The 22,444-nt window shown below is 39.4% G+C and overlaps 1 protein-coding gene across 5 annotated transcripts in view; it reads right to left on the reverse strand.

Moving 5' to 3' along the window:
- KATNAL2 (katanin catalytic subunit A1 like 2) overlaps nucleotides 1-12,637 on the reverse strand; it is a 90,865-nt gene extending 78,228 nt beyond the window's left edge. For 4 of the 5 annotated variants that reach the window (XM_033421361.2, XM_033421357.2, XM_033421358.2 and 1 more), the window contains exon 1: nucleotides 12,497-12,637. In XM_033421361.2, coding sequence (XP_033277252.1) covers nucleotides 12,497-12,592 — 96 coding nt within the window. In that variant the 5' untranslated portion in view covers nucleotides 12,593-12,637. The remainder of the gene's footprint in view (nucleotides 1-12,496) is intronic. The other variant, XM_033421360.2, reaches the window with a different exon arrangement.
- Between the last annotated feature and the right edge of the window lie 9,807 nt (nucleotides 12,638-22,444).

Below are 22,444 nucleotides of genomic sequence, written 5' to 3' on the forward strand. Positions count from 1 at the left end.
TTCACCTACCAGTTAAGTAGAATTCAAAAGCTTAATAGCTTGCTGTGTTAGAGCAGATGATCATACATTACTAGTAGATGATAAATTAATACAACTTCTATTGAAGTTAATAGGCAAATGTTAAATATATATTCTTTGGTACTACAATATCACTTTTAGGATGAGAAACTGAATATATAAATGACTAATGACCAGAACCACATAAGCTCAGGAAGCCAAACCACAACCTCTGCAGCAACCATCCCAGAAAACCAAATCACAGACTCTCCAGCAATCAGTCCAGGAAACTAAATCACAACCTCCTTAGCAATCGGCCCAGAGTGGTGAGGATTTGGTCAACAGCTCCCAGCCTCCCAATTTTTGCCCTCAGCCTCCAAGTCAGGACCAACCAGAGAAAGCCAAATATGATCTCCAAATCAATCACATAAGATGCCCCGCTTCTAGTTAGGCCCAACTCCGGATTTCCCAAGTCAGCAACCTCCAATCAGAAAATACTAAAGCCTTCCCTTAGTTTTTCACTATAAAGCTATCCCACTCCCCTGCCTGCCAAATGCGAGTGATGGTAGCTGACTCCCTTGCTATAGCAAGCTCTCAATAAATAGCCTCTGTTTGTTCAGCTTGGGTGGTTTTTATTTATTTCCACAAGAATTGTATTCTACAGATGCACATATATCAAACATACACATATACAAACTCTGATATAGCAATTTCACTTATAGGATTTTATTCTCCAGACACATCTGCGTGTGTTTGTGTGTGTGTGTACTCAATTAATACAAAGACATGACCATGGCACTTGAATCGAATTTTTCTCCAGGACGTTTGCCTGCCTCTAAGAGGCTAAGATGCTGAGTAGTGTGTTTGACAACCTCAAAGTGCTACAGGTGCAAAAGTTCTAATCCAAGACCCACCAAGATAGGGGATCCTGGTAAAACCAATGAATACTCAGTCCTTATTCAGTCCAAGGAATAAGGACAAAGGATAAGTTAGGCTGCCTAAGCTCTGTATGGCCCAGAAAAATCTCAGTCCCTGAATTTGGATTGAGATATTCCTAGATTACTAGCTCCTCTCCCCAGGCACAAGACAGAAACAAGCCTAAATTACCTCTACAGGAAGATATCATCATCCTTCATCTCAAATTATTTCTAAAAACAAACCATCAACTACACTGCCATATACAGTCTAAGAAAAGAACAACATAAATGAAAAACATTAGGAATAACAGACAACTGAAACAGATTCACATGGGCCTCAAGATACTGGAACTCTCAGACACAGACTTGAGAAAAACTATTTCAACCAATATCATTTACAATAGTATATAAAAATCAGTTAGGAACAAATCTAACAAAAGATGTTTCAGATTTCTTTTGTGGGCTGAATTGTGTCCTCTCCTCCCCAAATTTATACATTGAAGCCCTAACCCTGAATAATTAAGAATGTGACTGTATTTGGAGATAGAGCCTTTAGGGGGTGATTAAGTTAAAATGAGGTCATTAGGGTGGTCCCTAATCCAATCTGACTGGTGTCCTTAGAAGAAGAGGAAATTTGGACACACAAAGCGACACCAGGGATGTTCTCCAATGTAGGAAAGATCATATTGAGGTCACAGCAAGAAGGTGGCCATTTGCAAGCTAAGGAGAAAGGCCTCAGGATAAACCAAACCTGCCAACATCTTGATCTTGAACTTCTAGCCTTCAGAACTGTGAGAAAATAAATTTTTGTTGTTTAAGCCACCCAGTCTGTGACATTTTGTTATGGCAGCCCTAGCAAACTAATACAGCCTCTATGCTGAAAATGACAAAATAGGGATAAGAGGTACTAAAGAAGATACAATGTTTATGAATTGGGAAAATGAATTTTGTTAAGATGTTAATTCTCCTGAAAATTGATCTATAGATTGAATGAAATCTCATGAAAAGCTCAGCAGACTTTTTTGTATAAATTGAAAATCTGATTCTAAAATTTATGTGGAAATTTAGAATAACCAAGACAGCATTGAAAAAGAGTTAAGTCAGAGGATTTACACTACCGGTTTTCAAGGCTTAATACTAGGCCACAATAATTAAGATAGTTTGATATTGGCACAGAGATAGATAAACCTATCAATGGAACAGAACAGAGAGTTCAGAAATAGACCCACAAATATATGATAATGTGATTTTTTACAAAGTTGCCACTGTAATTCAAAAAAAATTTTTAAGGTACTGGAGCAACTGGATAACCAAATAAGAAAAAAACAAAGCTTAACCCCTATCTCACATAAAACCCAGAAATTAATTGAAGATAACAATCCTAAATTTTTATGTACATAATAACATGGTATCAAAATAAATAAAGCAAAAATTGACAAAATCAAAACGAGAAATAGGCAAAAAAATACAATCACAGTGAGAGATATTTATATGCCTTCCTCAATAATTAACAGAAGAAGAAGAAAAAAATCTGTAAGATATAAAAGATTTGAACAACACAATTAAGAAACTTAACCATTCACTGAGCCATAAAACAATTCTTGACAAATGTTAGAGGACTGAAATCATGTAGATTGTTATGTAGAATATTGTTATGTAGACACAATGCAGTTAATCTAGAAAACAATGTCCAAAGGTATCAATAGACTTCCCATATGCAAATAATACACTTCTAAATACTTATGGGTCAGAGAAAAATCATAATAGATGTTAGAAAATATGTGAAATTGAATGAAAAGGAAAAAATTAAAATGCTACATATTAAAACACGTGGAAGCAGGCAAAGTAGTGATTGGAGGGAAATTTAAATCTTTAAATGCATCTCTGAAAGAGAAAAAAGGTATATCTCTCCATCTATTTGTATCATCTTTAATTTCTTTCATCAGTGTCTTATAATTTTCTGCATACAGGTCTTAGGTAGGTTTATTCCTAGATATTTTATTCTTTTTGTTACATGGAACAGGATAAAGAAAAAAGAATGAAAAGAAATGAGAAGACAGCCTAAGAGACCTCTGGGACAACATTAAATGCAACAACATTCACATTATAGGGGTTCCAGATAGAGAAGAAAGAGAGACAGGACTGGAGAAAATATTTGAGGTGATTATAGTCAAATACTTCCCTAACATGGGAAAGGAAACAGCCACCCAAGTCCAGGAAGTGCAGAGAGTCCCTGGCAGGATAAACCCAAGGAGAAACGCGCCGAGACACATACTAATCAAATTGACAGAAACTAGAGACAAAGAAAAATTATTAAAAGCAACAAGGGAAAAATAACATACAAGGGATCTCCCATAAGGTTAAGAGCTGATTTCTCAGCAGAAACTCTACAAGCCAGAAGGGAGTGGCACGATATATTTAAAGTGATGAAAGGGAAGAACCTACAACCAAGATGACTCTACCCGGCAAGGATCTCATTCAGATTTGACAGAGAAATCAAAAGCTTTACAGACAAGCAAAAGCTAAGAGAATTCAGCACCACCAAACCAGCTCTACAACAAATGCTAAAGGAACTTCTCTAAGTGGGAAACACAAAAGAAGAAAAGGACCCACAAAAACAAACCCAAAACAATTAAGAAAATGGTAATAGGAACATACATATCGATAATTACCTTAAACGTGATTGGATTAAATGCTCCAACCAAAAGACACAGACTCGCTGAATGGATATAGAAACAAGACCCATATATACGCTGTCTACAAGAGACCCATTTCATACCTAGGAACACATACAGACTGAAAGTGAGGGGATGGAAAAAGACACTCCATGCAAATGGAAATCAAATAAAGCTGGAGTAGCAATACTCATATCAGATAAAATAGACTTTAAAATAAAGAATGTTTCAAGAGACAAGGAAGGACACTACATAATGATCAAGGGATCAATCCAAGAAGAAGATATAACAATTATAAATATATATGCACCCAACATAGGAGCACCTCAACACATAAGGCAAATGCTAACAGCTATAAAAAGGGAAATCGACAGTAACACAATAATAGTGGGGGACTTTAACACCTCACTTACACCAATGGACAGATCATCCAGACAGAAAATTAATAAGGAAACACAAGCTTTAAATGATACAACAGACCAGATAGATTTAATTGATATTTATAGGACGTTCCATCTGAAAACAGCAGATTACTCTTTCTTCTTAAGTGCACACGGACATTCTCCAGGATAGATCACATCTTGGGTCACAAATCAAGCCTTGGTAAATTTGAGAAAATTGAAATCATATTAAGCATCTTTTCCAACCATAATGCTATGAGATTAGAAATCAATTACAGGGGAAAAAACGTAAAAAAACACAACCGCATGGAGGCTAAACAATAAGTAAATAAATAACCAAGAGATCACTGAAGAAATCAACGAGGAAATCAAAAAATACCTAGAGACAAATGACAACGAAAACATTACGATCCATAACCTATGGAATGCAGCAAAAGCAGTTCTAAGAGGAAAGTCTATAGCAATACAATCATACCTCAAGAAACAAGAAAAATCTCAAATAAACAATCTAATCTTACACCTAAAGGAACTACAAGAACAAATAATAGTGTGACCATTTGACAAAAAAGAACAAGTAGAAGTCTTTGCTCTAATGGATATCAAGAATGGATACAACTATATTTATTAAGACAGTGTGGTATTAGCACAGGAAATAGACAAAAAGGCCCATGGAACAGACTTGAGGACCCAGAAACAATTCTGCATATTTTTCAAGTCTGTCAAGTTCCATTTTATTCTTCTTATATCTTCTGTTTTTCTCCTTTTTATAATCATGTTTCCCTTAAATGTTTAAACATATTTATAATAGCTATTTTTAAAGACCCTGTCTGCTAATTCTGTCTTTTGTTGTATTACTGGATCTTCTGTTGACTGATTTTTGTCCTGGTTTGGGCACATTTTCCTGGGTTTTATGACCGCTAGTAGTTATTTCCTTGGATGCCAGTCTTGTGAATACCTAGGTTATATTGCCTTCTTTTAAGTATTTTGAGGGTTTTGAGGGGGCAGATAGGTTAGTTATTTGCAGGTAAGTCTGATTCTATCAAGCTTTGTTAGGAAGGAGGTTATCCAAAGTCAATTTTATTCTAAGCCTAGTTTAGGGTTACTCTTAATGCACTGCCTTCCTGGAATCTCTACTAAATGCTCTGCTGTTCCACAAGAAGTCTCCACTCAGGTTGGCTGGACTTCAAATGTCTCTCAATGTTATGTGAGCACCAGTAGTTGTTCAGCTTATAGTTCCCTGATAATTGGTTTTTCCCCAGCTTCATACATTTCCACTCTGTGTATGCACAGCTTAGTATTCAGCCAAAAACTCAGATGTATGGAGCAATTTGTTTGCCTAGCTCCCTCCTCTCTGTTCCTCTTCCCTCCCAATTCTAACCAGCTAAGTCTTCCCAAACTCAACTCCCTTGTCTCATCTCTGCAAAACTGCTGTGCTCTGCCTAGATACTCCCTTGTGTGCTAGAACCCAGTTACTGCTTCCAGGCAGAAGATCTTGTCTCATGATCACATTGCCCAAAGTCTGAAAACAGATTATTCATATATTTAGTCCAGTTTCCTAGTTACATACAGCAGGAAGGCTAGTCTGGTACCATTTACTCTACCACATTTGAGAGCAGAAAGCTTTATCATTTTTTTAATGTTTACAAGATTGACCTGAGTGGAGAGATATATACTTTTTATCCTTAAAAATAAAACCTAATAAAATTAACATTATTTTTACAAAAGAAAGAAAGGATGTTTTTAACCCAAAACATCAGATATACAAAGTCATATCTGTATATTCTCATATTCTCAGTTAGTGGTTAAAAAGAAAAATAAAAGAAAAAAGAACAAATCTCCAAGAGTAGCAATGTGACACTAGCAAAATGTTCCAGGTTGTCTGATCAGCCTCCCTTTCTTGGTCCAGGTACAGGAAGAATGGGGCTCAACAGCAGCCACAGCACTTTTAAAGATGCCCACAAGGCTACGGCAGTGCTCGGTAGTGAAGTGGTTAACTCCTTATGTAAGAGCAGAGCCGAGAACTTAAAACATGAGTTACTTAAAATTCAGCTTAGCTTTATGGTGAGGTAGAGTTTGTTTAATTAGTATTTAGAACTGCACATTGTTTATAGCTATTGGTATTTCAATAGACACTTAAATGTTTGAACATTTAAAGCTTAATAAGCCTTAGTTCTCTGAAGAAAAACATTGATGTAATTAAATTTTCAATTACTCTAGTTTTTTTTTTTTTAGGGGCCCATGCAATTAATAAAAGCTAAGGCATTTAACAACGCTCATTTAAAAACCTAATCTGACACCTCATTAATTAGCTAACACTTATAGCAGATATTTTTAATATAAGTTTCACACAAGCAAAGTCACAACTTTTGAAAAGTACATGTAATGACACATGAGAATAAATAAACTTAACTATTTTTCAGATTATTTTGTGTGTACACACAAATGTGTGGATCAATTATGGCTTTCTAAAAACCATTCTTCTGCACTGAGACCAATTACTGTTTGTTTGGTTTTAATTGTATGGTCAAACTAAAAACACTGAAGCAATTGCTCCTCAGAGCTTCCTTGCCCCGAGGATCTTACCTTCAAGTTTAAAAAAAGAAAGTGGCGGAGGTTTACAAATTGCATATAGTCTTATTTTAATTAAACACTAAATTTATCGCTTCTCGGCCTTTTGGCTAAGATCAAGTGTAATTAAACACTAAATTTAAAATGGAATAGGAGAAAATTCTCCACTCACAGATTTTGCTACCCACAGATCACTACAACATCAGTACCACAAGAGAGTTCATGATTCATGCCCCATCCAGAACTACTGGATCACAATCTGAATTTTCAAAACATCCCAGGTGTTCAGTGTGCACATTAAAGACTCAGAAGCCCTGCAGAAGCATGATCAGTTTACCAGTCAGGAAAGAAACTTGCCAGAGTCCTTGCCCTCAAGGAGCTTATAGTCTACTGGGGTCAGGGGAGGCAATCAACAAGGAAAAATTCAATTATAATTTCCTGGGATAAGGGTGGCATGGTGATGTCTACTCATTGCATCAAGGAGGGGCGCTTTGTCAAGTTTGGGAAGCAGGCTGACCAAGAAAGGCAAGTTCAGATCCTAAAGAACAAAAATGTAAGGGGCAGAGAAACATAAGCTCATTAAGGAGGCCAAGAAGGAAAACAGAACTCTAGGAAACTGTAGCATTATGAAAACCAAGAGAAGAGGCATTTCCCACGGATAATCAACTGTGTCAATGCACAAAACATCATGGGTATCTCAAAACACCACATTTTATACGTAGCAGTCACTAAGTAAGTGTTCATTGTATGAGTTGATGAATAAATGCATATTTACCTCAGTATTAAGTAAAAACCGGGGTATGAATTCAAGAGTATCTAACTCCCATTCTTATGCTCAGCCACCAACCCCTATCATATGCAAAGAAATAACCATATTTAAAAGTAAATTTTAATATATAAACATGTATGACAAATGCCTAGCTTGAAACCAACAATAACAAAATAAAGTTATCTTTTAGGTATGAATCATATATTAGTTCTTTTTTTTTTTTTTTTACATTCACCTCTCTGAAACCACCCCCTACAAAAGCAACTAGTACGAGTCTTTGTACCCAGTAGGCATTCAATAAATATCTGTAAAACAAAACTGTTCTGGAGATTGTTTATCTCTGCTCTCTTCCAAAATCACATTAAAGTGATGGTAAAGGAATTTTTTTTAAAGGAAGGAGTAATTAAGTATAATTTATACACTGAAGAGTGAGGAGAAGCCCCCAACCCCCCCACTCAATTGTCTTTCCCTGTTCAACTCCAACAGTGGTGGCAACCATGCTTGTTTTGCCCTCATTCCCTGTAGAAAGGTGAGAAGGACTTCTTAGAGAAACTGAAGGCCTCAGAGCAAAGACCTACAGACACTAACTGGCATTTGGGGATATCCCAGTGAAAAGGCCCCTGGCTTCGTGATCATCCTACAGAGAAACCCATCTTTATTTGAAGAGCCTCTTCTAAAACACACGGATTCTAATTAGCTTTTAGGTGTCTCACCTCAGGCAAGGTTCACTAGACTTCTGAGGAAAACCTCCTACATGAAAGACAGAGCACCAGGGAAAAAAGCAAAGAAAAACCTGAGGGGAAATAGACATAATGCTAGGAGCAAAATACAAAGAGGGAGGGAGGGAGAGAGAGAGAGGAAACCTCAGGGAGATAAAAGGAGCCATGGCATCTGTAAGAACAAGATGCTGTGAAAAAGGAACATTGAGACAATAAGAAAGTACCTGGAAATAAAAATACGATAGCAGAAATTTAAAACTCAACAAAATGGGATAAAAAGTTGAAGAGGTCTCTTGATACGAAAAGCAAGAAAAGTAAGCGATGTAAAATAAAACAGAAAACAACATGATTAGAGGTTCCATTTGGAAGTCAAATATCCAATGAATAGGACTGCCAGGGAAAAGAAAAACCTTAAAAATACAAAAGGAAGGAAGGAAGGAAGGAGGGAGGGAGAGAGAGAAAGAAAGAAAAAGAAAGGAAGGAAGGAAGAGCAAGAGAGGAGAAAAAAGAAAGGGAAAAAATTATCTAAAGAAATAATGCAAGAATATTTTCCAGAATTGAGGGCATGAATTCCCTGATCTAAATGGCTCATAACTGCATACCAGTGCTGTGAATGAAAAAGGATTCTCAACAAGCAATATCTTCATGAAAATTCAGAAACCAGGGACGGTAAGGAGAAGATTCTAAAAGCTTTCAGAGAAAGAATAGCACCAGACTTGTTGCAGTCACATTGGAAGCTAAAAGATAATGGAGAAATGCCTTCTCAAATGAGATGAAATCAATTCCAGCCTAGAATATTAATCTCAGCCAAACCATCAACAAGGTGAGAGAAGTACAGAGTTTCATACATGGTACCTTACTTCAAAAACTTTGCCTCCCATGTACCTTTTCTCAGGCAGTCATTGGTCAGTATGTTTCACTAAAACAGGGATATAGGACAAGAAGGAAGAAGACATGGGATCCAAGAAACAGGGTTTCTGACACAGGGAAGAGGGGAAGGGATTTCCCAGGAAGAATGCTGCATAGCAAGCCCAGAGAACAACCAGTCTACAAAGCAGGAGATGCAAGAGGTCCAGAAAGGATATCACTAAGAAAAAAAAAGAAACTGCAAGATTTCCTGGTGAGCTTCACCATATGGAAAGGAGTTTTACAATTCCTTCAGAAAATTTAGGAAGAAAGTAGTCATCAAATATACAGAAAATTAAGCCAAAGGGTAAGGCATAGTTAAGCTATGATTGAGTCCTGCCCAAAGTTAAATAAAAAATAAAATATAACCACAGTGTACCATATCAGCTGTGAATAACACTTTCATGGTCAGATTAATATACATAACTGTACTGAATATGTATTTAACCAAAAATTGTGATAAAATGATCTTGGGAAAATGGAGGAAGGGAAGTTAAGTATGGGCTAGTGATAGAGGATGGGGAAGGAGCAAGGTAGGTTAAAAAAAGCCAAATGCTCATTTTCCATCAAAGTAAATAGAATTTACATCTGAGAATGAAAAATCAGAATTCAGAAGTTTTAACTTGTTATTTTGAAGAAGCTGCTAAGAAGGGTAAAAGCAGTTGCTTCTGGGGAGCAATATTTGAAGGCGGTGTGAAAGGAAGCAGGAAACTTTTTTTCTTAAGTTTTGTAGAACTATTAAATGTTTTTAAACTGAGTGCTGGCATTACTTTGTTTAAAACAGAAATCCAATATATATATATATTTAAAATATATATATATTTTTTTTTTAAATTTGAAACTACAATAAAAATTAACCAAATAAAAAGGAAGTATTCTTGAAATCCTAATACAGTAGACAACATAGATGATCAAAATTCCTTGTGGACATGCAATCCTCTTTATATCCAACTCACTGATCACCTCCCCCACCTCAACCTTATTCCCTCCACAGACACAGTTCTTGCACTCAGACCCCAAAAGTTCAAGACATCAATGAGCATACCTAAATATGGCTCTTAGTCCCATCTATGGAATAGAACAAAAAAATAAGACTGGGTCTCTGTTTCCAAGTCACATGAATTCTGTTTGAGAGGCTATGTCACATGCAGGAAATAGGTAATAACATAAATTAATCACAATTAAATGGTAACCTGTGTGGTACAAACCATACGGAGTTCAGAAACATGTCAGATCTGAGAGAATGTGCCTGGAGCAGTGCGAGGCAATATGGAAAGTGGTGAGAAAGAGGCTGGATGTAGAAGTTGGGCCACATCACTGCCTGCTCTATAGATCATGTCAAGGTTGGGGGTTTTATCCCAAGTGTAATGGAAAGCCATTAAAAGGATCCCAGCCAGGGAGTGACACAATTTTAAGATCACTCTGATCATTAGATGAAGAATGGACTGGAAGGAGGCAAAACCAACAGGGGGAATAGTTAAGAGGCTATTGAAATGGTTCAAGTGAGAGATGATAGTGGCTTGGACCTGGATAAAGGCTATTATTAAAGACCCATTATAGAAATAGAATCAGTAAGATTTGCTGATGCCTTCCTTATGTAGAGGACGGGAGGAGGAATTAGCAGGTAGAAGGAGCTAAGGATGATTCCCAGAATTCTGATTGGAGCAATTGGGTGGATGGCGGTTTCACATTCCCAGAGAGGAAGACTGGGAAAGATAACAGGTTTTAGAGAAGAAGGTTAAATGTTAGGGGTTGAACAAGTTAACATGCAGATTCTTGAGATTCCCCACTGGATTTGTCAAACAATCAATTGATTCATTGTGCTCTCCGTGTTCCATATTCTAAGATATCACATGGGTTTGGGGCTCAGCAAAGAAGTCCAGTCTAGAGTCAGTTTGGGGGAGTTGTTGGCATACAGATGGCATTGGAAGTCATGAAAATGTATAAGAGCATCTAGGACAGTGGTTTTCAAACCTGGAGTGTGCATTTACAATGCAAGTTTCAAGACCCCCATCCCTGAGAGTTTCTGATTCAGTAATTCTCAGGGAGGTGCAGGAATCTGCTTTATTAAAAGCCAGTTCAAAATGTTCTGATGCAGGTAGTTCAGGCTCAGGTTGGAATGGACAGAGGTGAGGAAGTAGCAACAGCAAGTGTAGCCAATCCTTTCCAGAAGTTGGAGAGAAATTGGAGAAGTTGGAGAGAGGTTGCTAGGTAGAGGGGATGTGAGACCAAAGGGTTACCTTTTTCGTGTATTATTAGTTTTTTTTTTTAAAGGTGGGAGACACTAAAGTGGTGGTTCATAACCTTGGCTACACATTATAATCACCTATTGAGATTTTCTAAAATATCAATGCACAGGATACAACAAGACCAGTAAATCAGTATCTCGGGAGGTGGAGCTTAGATACCAGTATTTTTGTTTGTTTGTTTGTTTGTTTTTTGCGGTACGCGGGCCTCTCACTGCTGTGGCCCCTCCCGTTGCGGAGCACAGGCTCCGGACGCGCAGGCTCAGCGGCCATGGCTCACGGGCCCAGCCGCTCCGCGGCATGTGGGATCTTCCCAGACCCGGGCACGATCCCGTGTCCCTTGCATCGGCAGGCGTACTCTCAACCACTGCGCTACCAGGGAAGCCCACCAGTATTTTTTTAATTTTTATTTATTTATTTATTTATTTTTGGCGGTACGCGGGCCTCTCACTGTTGTGGCCTCTCCCGTTGCAGAGCACAGGCTCTGGACACGCAGGCTCAGCGGCCATGGCTCACAGGCCCAGCCGCTCCGCGGCATGTGGGATCCTCCCGGACCGGGGAACGAACCCGTGTCCCCTGAATCGGCAGGCGGACTCTCAACCACTGCGCCACCAGGGAAGCCCCAGTATTTTTTAATTTAAATTTTTTAAAATCATTTTTCCCCCTAAAGCATTGCTTTTATTTCCCCAGAGCCTGGCATATAGTACATCTTCAATTCACATTTTTTGTTGTGGAAAGTATTGCTGAGCCAGTTAGCGGATAACACAGACAACAGGAAACAGTATGGTATTGTAAAATTCATGTTAACTTCCTGTGAAAAGGATTATAATCCAATTACCTACTTTCAAATGGGGAACCGGAACCTGAGAGAGGAATTGAATTCCTAAGGTCTGTCAGCCTTGGTAGTAGTGAATCAGGACCAGAACCCAGTATTCCAACTCCCAGGTCAGTGTTGTCCTGTCTTTGAACAATTCCATTTTGAACACACCCCAAACCCGCTCACCCATCAAGACTCGGCCTGCCTAATAATACCTCCCCTTCGACACCTCACTTCCTCAGTCACAAACCAACCCTGCCGTCTCTCAACAAACCCGTTGTCAAGTCCAAACCCGCCTGCGTCCCAGACCCATCCTTCCCTCACCCCCTGCCTCAAGCCCAGTCCCCAGACTTTGCGCTTGCTCCACTCGGGCAGCGGACTCTGTCACCATAGCAACTGGAGACACTCGAATCGGCCCGCAGCAACAAGGGGAGAGGAGCTCCTGGTAGTACAATTCTTTTTTTGTATATGCTTTCCTTACCGCTTCCCGCGCCTGATGAGTGAATTTGAGAGTCTGGTAAGAAAGTTCCATCGACAGCAGGGAGAAAAGGAACCAGTTTCTAGGCTGACAGTACATCCACCGATGGCGGCTCAGGGAAACCTGACGCTTAACCAGCCCGCCCCCTTCAGGATTGGCCAGAGCCTGGACATGCCAGCCAATCACTGGGCAAAGATGGACTCTTTACTCATGCCAATCAATGTTAAAATAAGTCTGTTAATCCTGAGGTTTTGCACGGCACTGACCAATCGAGAGACAGAAAGGGGATGATTGGCAGGTCTTGGGTCATTTGCAATTGTTTTGTTTCCCTAAATTCTGTCTCTAAAGTTTATGCACCATAGTATTTGTCCTTGATTTCGGCAGTTGTTCAGGCCTTCGTGACCCAATGCTTCTGTTCCCAAGACTCTATTTTGGCATCCCGTCTTCTCTAGGCCCCCCTCTCCCTCCTGATTAAGAAAAAGGTTTGGAAATTCCTTCCTGCTTTACTTTGAAATTGTCTGTACTTGGTCCATCTAGACTGATAGAATCTGATGTGGACTATGGCTGTCAGGGGCTATCTTGGATGCAAACTGTGCATTAAACTTTTCCTTCCCCTCCAATTTCCCCCACATCAGACCTACTCATTAGAAGTGGACAAACATGGACTTTACTTTTTCCTCTGCTTTATTTTCTTCATCTACTAACTACTCTTGTGTCTTCAAGGTCTTTCCCTTCAGTCTCTTTTGCTATGAATCTTATTCTAAACATCTTCTCCTCATTATCTTTGGCTTCCTTCATCCATTCTCCCCTCAGTATACAAAAATATTCAAGTCTCCTCAATCTAAAAAAAAAGTTCTCGGGCTTCCCTGGTGGCTCAGTGGTTGAGAGTCCGCCTGCCGATGCAGGGGACACGGGTTTGTGCTCCGGTCCGGGAAGATCCCACATGTCGCGGAGCGGCTAGGCCTGTGAGCCATGGCTGCTGAGCCTGCGCGTCTGGAGCCTGTGCTCCTCAACGGGAGAGGCCACAACAGTGAGAGGCCCGCGTACCACAAAAAAAAAAAAAAAAAAAAAAGTTCTCATCTTGTATTGTTAAATTGAATCACCTCTCTGGCACTCACTTCAAGCTTTCTGGAAGAACTGGCTATCCTCTTCTTCACTTCGTCACCTCCCATTCATTTCTCAACACTTTCTGCTCCTACTTCTTTGAAGCTGTTCTTGCCAAAGTTGCCAATAACTTCCTAAATAGGAAATCCAATTATAGATTATTTTACACTTTACCAAATTTAAACTTGGCACCATTTGAAGTTGTTCACTGCTCTCTCATTAGTAATAATAGCTATAATTTATTAAACATTTAAAGTAGGGCACCAGGCAATGTACTATGTGATTTATGTGTTTATCCAATTTACTCCTAACACCCCATGGAAAGTTATTAATACTCCCAATTTACAGTTGTGGAAACAGGCTCAAAGAGCTGAGTTAGCTCATTTTAGCTTATCCAACTAGATCGAGTTAAGATGCAAACCTAGGTCTCCTGACTGAAGCCAGTGTTCCTTTCCACTACACTCTCTTGCTATTCTTTCTGTCCAGTTTCACCTGTCATTCCCACCCTGACCCAGACACCTCCCCTCATCTCTCACTCCAGCATAAATAAACTGCTTACAATGCTTGTGAACCAGTCCTGAGCAGTTCATTTTGCTTGGAGGATCATTCCTACCTCATTTGCCTAATTGAAGCCTATTTTGCCTACTAAGAGTCAGCTCCGGAATCACTTTCTAGGACAAATCAGTGGTGTTTATCAGATCACAATACTTACTCCAGGCAGAGCTTAGGTGGAGAGAAAACTAATTCCTGATTCCACTATATATCCTTTTACGCTACACTTAGCACATTCTTTTGTTGACATGACTTTCAAAAAAGTTAAAAACATGGGCTTCCCTGGTGGCACAGTGGTTGAGAGTACGCCTGCCGATGCAGGGGACACGGGTTCGTGCCCCAGTCAGGGAGGATCCCACATGCTGCGGAGCGGCTGGGCCCGTGAGCCATGTCCGCTGGGCCTGCGTGTCTGGAGCCTGTGCTCCTCAACGGGAGAGGCCACAACAGTGAGAGGCCCGCGTACCGCAAAAAAAAAAAAAAAAAGTTAAAAATATGACTCTCTTTGATATGAACGGACATAATGTGAAAGGTTTTATCTAACTCACTGAGGGAGCCAGTAAGATGGTAAAGCTGGTTTAAAGAGCATTTTGGGGAACTGGGTATTTATAGGCATTTTGAGAAGAAAGGTTAGGATAAGATTGCTAGCTTAGATACAAAATTAGTTAATGTTCTACAGGGCAGTAAAATCTTGACATTTTCTTTTCTAAAGGACATAGAAACATTCCTCTAGTTTTGGCCATTTACATTTAAATTTTAACTAATTAAAATTAAATAAAGTTAAACATTCAGTTCCTCAGTCACACTAGCCACATTTCACATATTCAATTGTCATATGTAGCTAATGGCTAATATATTGGACAACACAGATATAGAACATTTCCATCATCGCAAAAAGTCCTTTTGGAAAGCAGTTGGGCCTCTTAAACATTGCTCTAGTATGACATTGAAAGGATATGCTGTACTATCTTTTGACTTATTTCCAAATGTAATATAAGTGTTTCTAAAGAATTTTCTCTACATAACCACTGGCTTTCAAATGTTTCCAACTGAGACACACATTAAGAAATACATTTTTGGTCAACTAATGTTTGACAAGGAAGCCAAGAATACTCAATGGGTAAAGGACAGTCTCTTCAATAAATAGTGTTGGGAAAACTGGATATTCCCATGCAAAAGAATGAAATTGGACTCTTATCTTACACCACTCACAAAAACTAACTTGAAATGGATTAAGGACTTGAATGTAAGACCCGAAACCATAAAAGTCCCAGAAGAAAACCTAGGGAAAAAGCTCCTTAACATTGGTCTTGGCAATGATTTTTTTTTTTCAATATGACACCAAAAGCACACATGACCAAAACAAAAATGAACAGGTGGGATTATATCAACCTAAAGGCTTCTGCACAACAAAAGAAATGATTGATAAAAAGAAAAGGCAACCTATGGAATGTAAGAAAATATTTGCCATCGTTCTGATAAGGGGTTAATATACAAGATGTGTAAGGAACTCATACAATACAATAGCAAAAAACCAAACAATCCAATTTTAAAATGGTCAGAGGACTTGAATAGATGTTTTCGCAAAGAAGACATACAAATGACCAACAAGTACATGGAAAGATGCTCAACCTCATTAATCATAAGGGAAATGCAAATCAAAATCAGAATGATATATCATCTCACACCTGTTGGAATGGTTATTATTAAAAATACAAGAGATAAGGATGTGGAGAAAAGGGAACTGCACTCTCAGTGAAACCATAAACTAGTACAACCACTATGGAAAACGGTATGGAGGTTTTTTTAAAAAATTAAAAATAGAGCTATCATATGGTATAGCAATTCCACTTCTGGATACATACCCATAGGAAATGAAATCACTATCCTGAAGAGGTATCTGCACACCCATATTCATTGCAGCATTATTTACAATAGCCAAGACATGGAAAACAACATGAGTCCAGATGGTCATAGTAAACATCTTTAAAGGGCTGAAAGAAAACCAAATACTGTGAAGTTAAGTGTTCTATACCCAGTGAAAATATTCTCCAGAAATTAAGGTGACTTGGAAAGGGTGACTGCCAGGACCTGGGAGGTCAGAAATGAGGCTGTGTAGCCTAGATGAGGGGTCATGACATGGGGACTATCATGAATGAGACACTCTCAGAGGACATCTTTGGAGGTCACTTGACCCCTGACTTACTCCTAGTGTTAGTTTTCTAGAATAGAAATCTTATCACACTACTACCTACAAAATCCTGTAACCTAGAGCATTCAAATCCCTCATTTTCACATGTACATCACTCCCCAACCTCATCTCACCCTGTCTTAAAATTAGTTTTTTGTTTTGGGTTTTTTTCTCTTCTTGAAATATTCTTTTTTTTTTAACATCTTTATTGGAGTATAATTGCTTTACAATGGTGTGTTAGTTTCTGCTTTATAACAAAGTGAATCAGTTATACATATACATATGTTCCCATATCTCTTCCCTCTTGCATCTCCCTCCCTCCCATCCTCCCTATCCCACCCCTCCAGGCGGTCACAAAGCACCAATCTGATCTCCCTGTGCCATGCGGCTGCTTCCCACTAGCTATCTACTTTATGTTTGGTAGTGTATGTATGTCCATGCATCTCTCTCACTTTGTCACAGCTTACCCTTCCCCCTCCCCATATCCTCAAGTCCATGCTCTAGTAGGTCTGTGTCTTTATTCCCGTCTTATCCCTAGGTCCTTCATGACCTTTTTTTTCCCCCTCAGATTCCATATATATGTGTTAGCATACGGTATTTGTTTTTCTCTTTCTGACTTACTTCACTCTGTATGACAGACTCTAGGTCCATCCACCTCACTACAAATAACTCAATTTTGTTTCGTTTTATGGTTGAGTAATATTCCATTGTATATATGTGCCATATCTTCTTTATCCATTCATCTGTTGATGGACACTTAGGTTGCTTCCATGTCCTGGCTATTGTACATAGAACTGCAATGAACATTTTGGTACATGACTCTTTTTGAATTATGGTTTTCTCAGGGTATATGCCCAGTAGTGGGATTGCTGGGTCGTATGGTAAAATTAGTTTTAATTAAAGCTACCACTTTAGAAAGAAAACACAAAGGCAGCAGCATGTGTTTTTTCCTTTAAGAGAGGAACCCATTTTTTCTCACTGAAATTCTCCAGCTAGATTTGTTGGGCTAGGGCAGGGTCTCTCTCTCTCAGCACTGTTGACATTCGAGGCCAGATAGTTCTTTGTTGTGGGGGGCTAACCTGAGCATCGTAGGATGTCTAGCAGGTCCCTGACCTCTACCCACTAGATGCCAGAGCACCCCCAAATTGTGACGACCAAAAATATCACCAGACATCGCCAAATGCCGATTGTCCCGTGGAGGGCAAAATTGCCCCAGGTTAGACCTATCTCTTTTTCTCAAGAAGAAAAAAAACCCCAATGCCATGTTTATTAAATTTAACATTTCTCCTCATCTAAAGAGAAAGATGTCAAAGAAAACCTAGGGCATATACATAAGCATGCACTTCACCACCACCACACCCCAACCCAGATAACCTAAAAGAAAAAATAAGGGCAAAGTTCTCTTCAACAGTGTATCTTTGCTTCTGGAAGAGGTTTCCACATCCTCTTTCTCCTGAGGCCACTTGGGCCTTCAGAATAGCAGTTTTTCACCGGCTGGCCCCGAGCCTTGGTTTTTCTTTTTCATGCTTTTTATCGTGGGTGAGTTTTTCAGCATATCTGGGAAGATCAGAAAGTGGATCTTCCTGCCACGGATGTACAGTCCAGGTGAGCCGCCCATGACCTCTGTAGGGGACTGTGACCTTGCACATCTGGCAGTTCCTGTTGTCCCCTGCCTCATGAACTTCCCATGATACACGTCGCCGGGTTTGTCTGACATTCACAGTGTGGTCCTCAGCCTCGTGTAGGACCTGAACATGCACAGCAATAGACATCTCTGAGGAAGAGCGTGCTGCTCCTGTCTCCCTTTCTTTTGCGACTCCAGGAACAGGTGCGTGAACAACCTGCCCACGCTGCCAGAACCATTTCAAAAAATGTGTCCATTAATTGCTTCCTATACTATTCATACCTACAGACAAAAGAAAAACTCCCCTCTTTCTAAGGAAATTTTTATTTTCCTCTCCTTTTGTAAAACATTCGTTACATTTCTTATCCTTGAGTTTTAAAACATTGTTTCAATAATCACCAAAGTAGCAAAATTGCATTGGGTGTCCACCTTATTGATGCTTCCAAGTTGTGTCATTTGACGTGTATGAAACAGAGGCAAAGCTTACCTCTTGTTTCTCAAGAGATATTATTTCTTTTTTTTTAAGGCATATTATTTCTAAAATATTGAAAAACACAGTGCAACTTCAGTTGGAGAAAACGAGGTATTCCACTTGTTCTTTCTCTTAGAGCAAGGATGTTTTATAGGGTGAACTCTGAGTGTTTTTTATTCATAAACTTTTTTGTTTTACCGATTATGCTCTTCAAATTGTGCGTGAATCCATCAATGCCTATCCCTTTCTCTTCACTAGCCTCTTCCCATACAAACACCTTGGAATTCTGTATTCACAGCCTCACTTATGTCAAACCACCTTCCACAGAGCTTCTATAGGCATGCGAGAATGAGGGAGAGTTTTCAAGAATGACAAGAAAGATACCCGCCTAACTGCAAACCCTCTGACAGTCAACTATAACTCATTTCTGAATATATATTGTTAAAACTCCATTTTTTATGTCACCTAAAAAGAATGTATCCTGTCATTCTTTAAAAACTGTTACCTCTGTCAGTGGAAAGAGAAAAAGTTTTAATCATACAGACAGTCTGTGTTGGTATAAATCTCTCTGCCAACAGTTGTTGAAACATAAGAATAGAGAGCTTTTACTGGATCTTATCCAAAAATAGAATGAAATCTGGGTTTTAACCTTCACTGTTATCAGTGTCATTTTCTAATTTACCCTAAATGGTATCAGAATGTGTGCCCTGTCTTCCTAACTTTATCTGTGAATAGTCCTCCTGCTGCCATTCCTGCAACCACATTCAGAGGCACACAGGCCAGGATTGGAATCTTGCCCCATCACTTACTGCTCTGTGATTTAGGAAAGGTATTGGACCTGTTCAAGCCTTGTATCGTCATCTGTAAAATGGAAACAGTAATACCTTCTCATAGTGAAATGAGACCTTGTGTGGGAAAGACTGCCCTAGTCAAGTTTCCCTGATTAAGAGATTGTTAATTTTTGTTGTTGCTGTTGTTGGTTTGTTTCTAAGAGAATGAATAACCAACAAAGAAAGTAACCTACCTGTATTAGTTTTAAAAATGAAGGGAGAGGATTTTTCTGGAAGAATAGTCGGGTAACTTTTGTCATTAGCCAATGAAACATTGAACAACAAGGTTCAGAAAGGGTAGATACCAGTGCAGCTTTCAGGACCTCAGCAGTTGTTCCTTTCACTCAAAAATGTCCTGCCATTAACATGACTCATCTTCAAACTTCATTAGCGCACATGTCACTCAGGATAAATTTTTGAGAAAAAGAACCTGATTGCTTCCCCCTGGCTAACATATGGGTTTTTCTCAGTCTCCTCTCCTCCAAATCCAATCAGCTGTGGCTAGGAAGGAGGTTCCTATGTCTCAGGTTTGCGGGGCCTCTGAGGAGAGCAAGGCTGACATGCACCCCAAAATGTAAGTGGTTCTAGTGCTTGGAAATGCACATAATAAGTGCTTAATGGGTCTTAGTAATTGTCATTGTTGAGAGTGTACCCTGTCATTTTCAGGCTCCATACATTTGATTACATCATTTTTTTTAACCACTGAAATGTTATTCCTCCTCTATATGAATGAAAATGAAATCATTCATTTTTTTCATTCATCCAGAAAATATTTATTTCATGCTTAATATGAGTCAAACGGTGTTCTTGGCAGTGGGGATACAGTGGAGGACAAAGTCCCTGCCTTCCTGGAACTTATATTCTAGTGGGGGTGGGGACTCTGGGAAGAATTGTACCCATAAACCATGAATTAATATAATTTGAGGTAGTGAGAAGTGCCACAATTTGAGGGAATAAGTAATGACAGTGGAGGAAGAATAAAGGCTAAATGTGGGAGATAAAACAGGGCCTGTGGACTCCGGTAAGGAGTTCAATTTTTATTTTTAGAGTGCTGTAAACCTGTTGAAAGATTTTGAATAGGGGATGGTGAGATCAGATTTATATTTATCAAAAATCATTCTGGATGTTACATGGAGAATGATTGTAGTGGTACAAGATAGAAAACAAGATAGAAAGACAGGAGGCTACTGTGGTCATCCAGGATAATGGTGGCAGTAGCAGTGAAGTGAAGAATGATCAGATTTAGGATGCATTTTGGGTTTTGTTTCACTATGAAATATTTCAAGCATACAAATATAGAGGATAATAGGTTGGTGTACCTACCTTCCAATTCTATCATATCTTAACATTGTGCCATATTTGCTTCAGATCTTTTTTTTTTAAGAAGGAAGACTTTACAAACATAGTAGAATCCCCCAGAATAGCCTACAGATCCTATTCCCTTCCTCTCAGAGGTACCCACTGTCCTGGTTTTGATACTCATCATTCACATGTATGTTTTCTATCACATATGTACCTATCCATAAATATACAGCATTGTTTTCCCTTTTTGCAAAATTTACATGAAAGGTATATAACTTTTTCCAACTTGATTGTTTCATTTGGCATTGTTTTGGGGATTTGTCCATATTCTTTTTTTTTTTTTTAATTTTATTATTTATTTATTTATTTATTTATTTTTGGCTGTGTTGGGTCTTCGTTGCTGTGCGTGTGCTTTTTCTCTAGTTGTGGCGAGCGGGGGCTACTCTTCATTGCGGTGCATGGGCTTCTCATTGTGGTGGCTTTTCCTGTTGCAGAGCACGGGCTCCAGGTGTGCGGGCTTCAGTAGTTGTGGCACGTGGCTCAGTAGTTGTGGCTCGCGGGCTCAGGAGTTGTGGCTCGTGGGCTCTAGAGCGCAGGTTCAGTAGTTGTGGCGCACGGGCTTAGTTGCTCCGTGGCATGTGGGATCTTCTTGGACCAGGGCTCGAACCCGTGTTCCCTGCATTGGCGGGCGGATTCTTAACCACTGCGCCACCAGGGAAGCCCTGTCCATATTCTTATATGAAGCTCTGGCTCTATTCATTTTTTTCTTACTGTATACATAGCATTCTTTTGCAGGAACATACCACAATGCATTTATCTACCCTATCCTTGATGGACAAGACAAGTTGTTTTTAACTTTTCGCTGTTACAAACAGTGATGGAATAAATATTCTTGTACATATCTCCTGGTGCACATGTGCCTGTATAAGAGTTTCTCTAGGTTAGTACTTCCTAACTTCAGGTCATGCACACAAAGAAAACAATAAAATTTCTAGGGCTTCCCTGGTGGCGCAGTGGTTGAGAGTCCGCCTGCCGATGCAGGGGACATGGGTTCGTGCCCTGGTCCAGGAAGATCCCACAGGGCGCGGAGTGGCTGGACCGTGAGCCATGGCCGCTGAGCCTGCGTGTACGGAGCCTGTGCTCCGCAGCGGGAGAGGCCACAACAGTGAGAGGCCCATGTACCGCAAAAAAGAAAAATTTCTGTGGCGTGTTAATAAACTGGAGAGGATTTAGGAATATCTATATGGAGCTTGATGAAAAAGCTCATTATTTTTTTCGTATAATTATAAGAAAGAGTGGAATACTAAAGTATTAAGGAAAATATAAAATATTAAATTTGCATAAAACTTCCAAATAAAAAATTTCAGAAGTTTTAGTGAAGAGCTTAAGAGCACTTCTATGGGCAGGTTTAATGTTTGAATTGTCTGTACTTTTTTTTTTTTTTGCGGTACGCGGGCCTCTCACTGCTGTGGCCTCTCCCGTTGCGGAGCACAGGCTCCGGACACGCAGGCTCAGCGGCCGTGGCTCACAGGCCCAGCCTCTCCACGGCATGTGGGATCTTCCCGGACCGGGGCACAAAGCCGTGTCCCCTGTGTGGGCAGGCGGACTCTCAACCACTGCGCCACCAGGGAAGCCCTGTCTGTACTTCTTGATCAAGACATTTTAATGACAATGTCTTCAAGTTCTTATTGACAAGATATTTTGCATTTTTGCAATCATTCAAAAGTTGAAATTATATTTTAAAAATCAAGTAACCAGTCCTTTTCTATCATTGACAAATATAATTTTGAAATTTTTTGATAAATAAAATAGGTTTTAGATTCTAGTTGTGCAGATAGCACAGAGTTCCTTTCTATATACCCCAGTTTCCTTGATTATT

This window comes from Orcinus orca, chromosome 15 (assembly GCF_937001465.1).
Source record: "Orcinus orca chromosome 15, mOrcOrc1.1, whole genome shotgun sequence".
Taxonomy (NCBI): Eukaryota; Metazoa; Chordata; class Mammalia; order Artiodactyla; family Delphinidae; genus Orcinus; species Orcinus orca.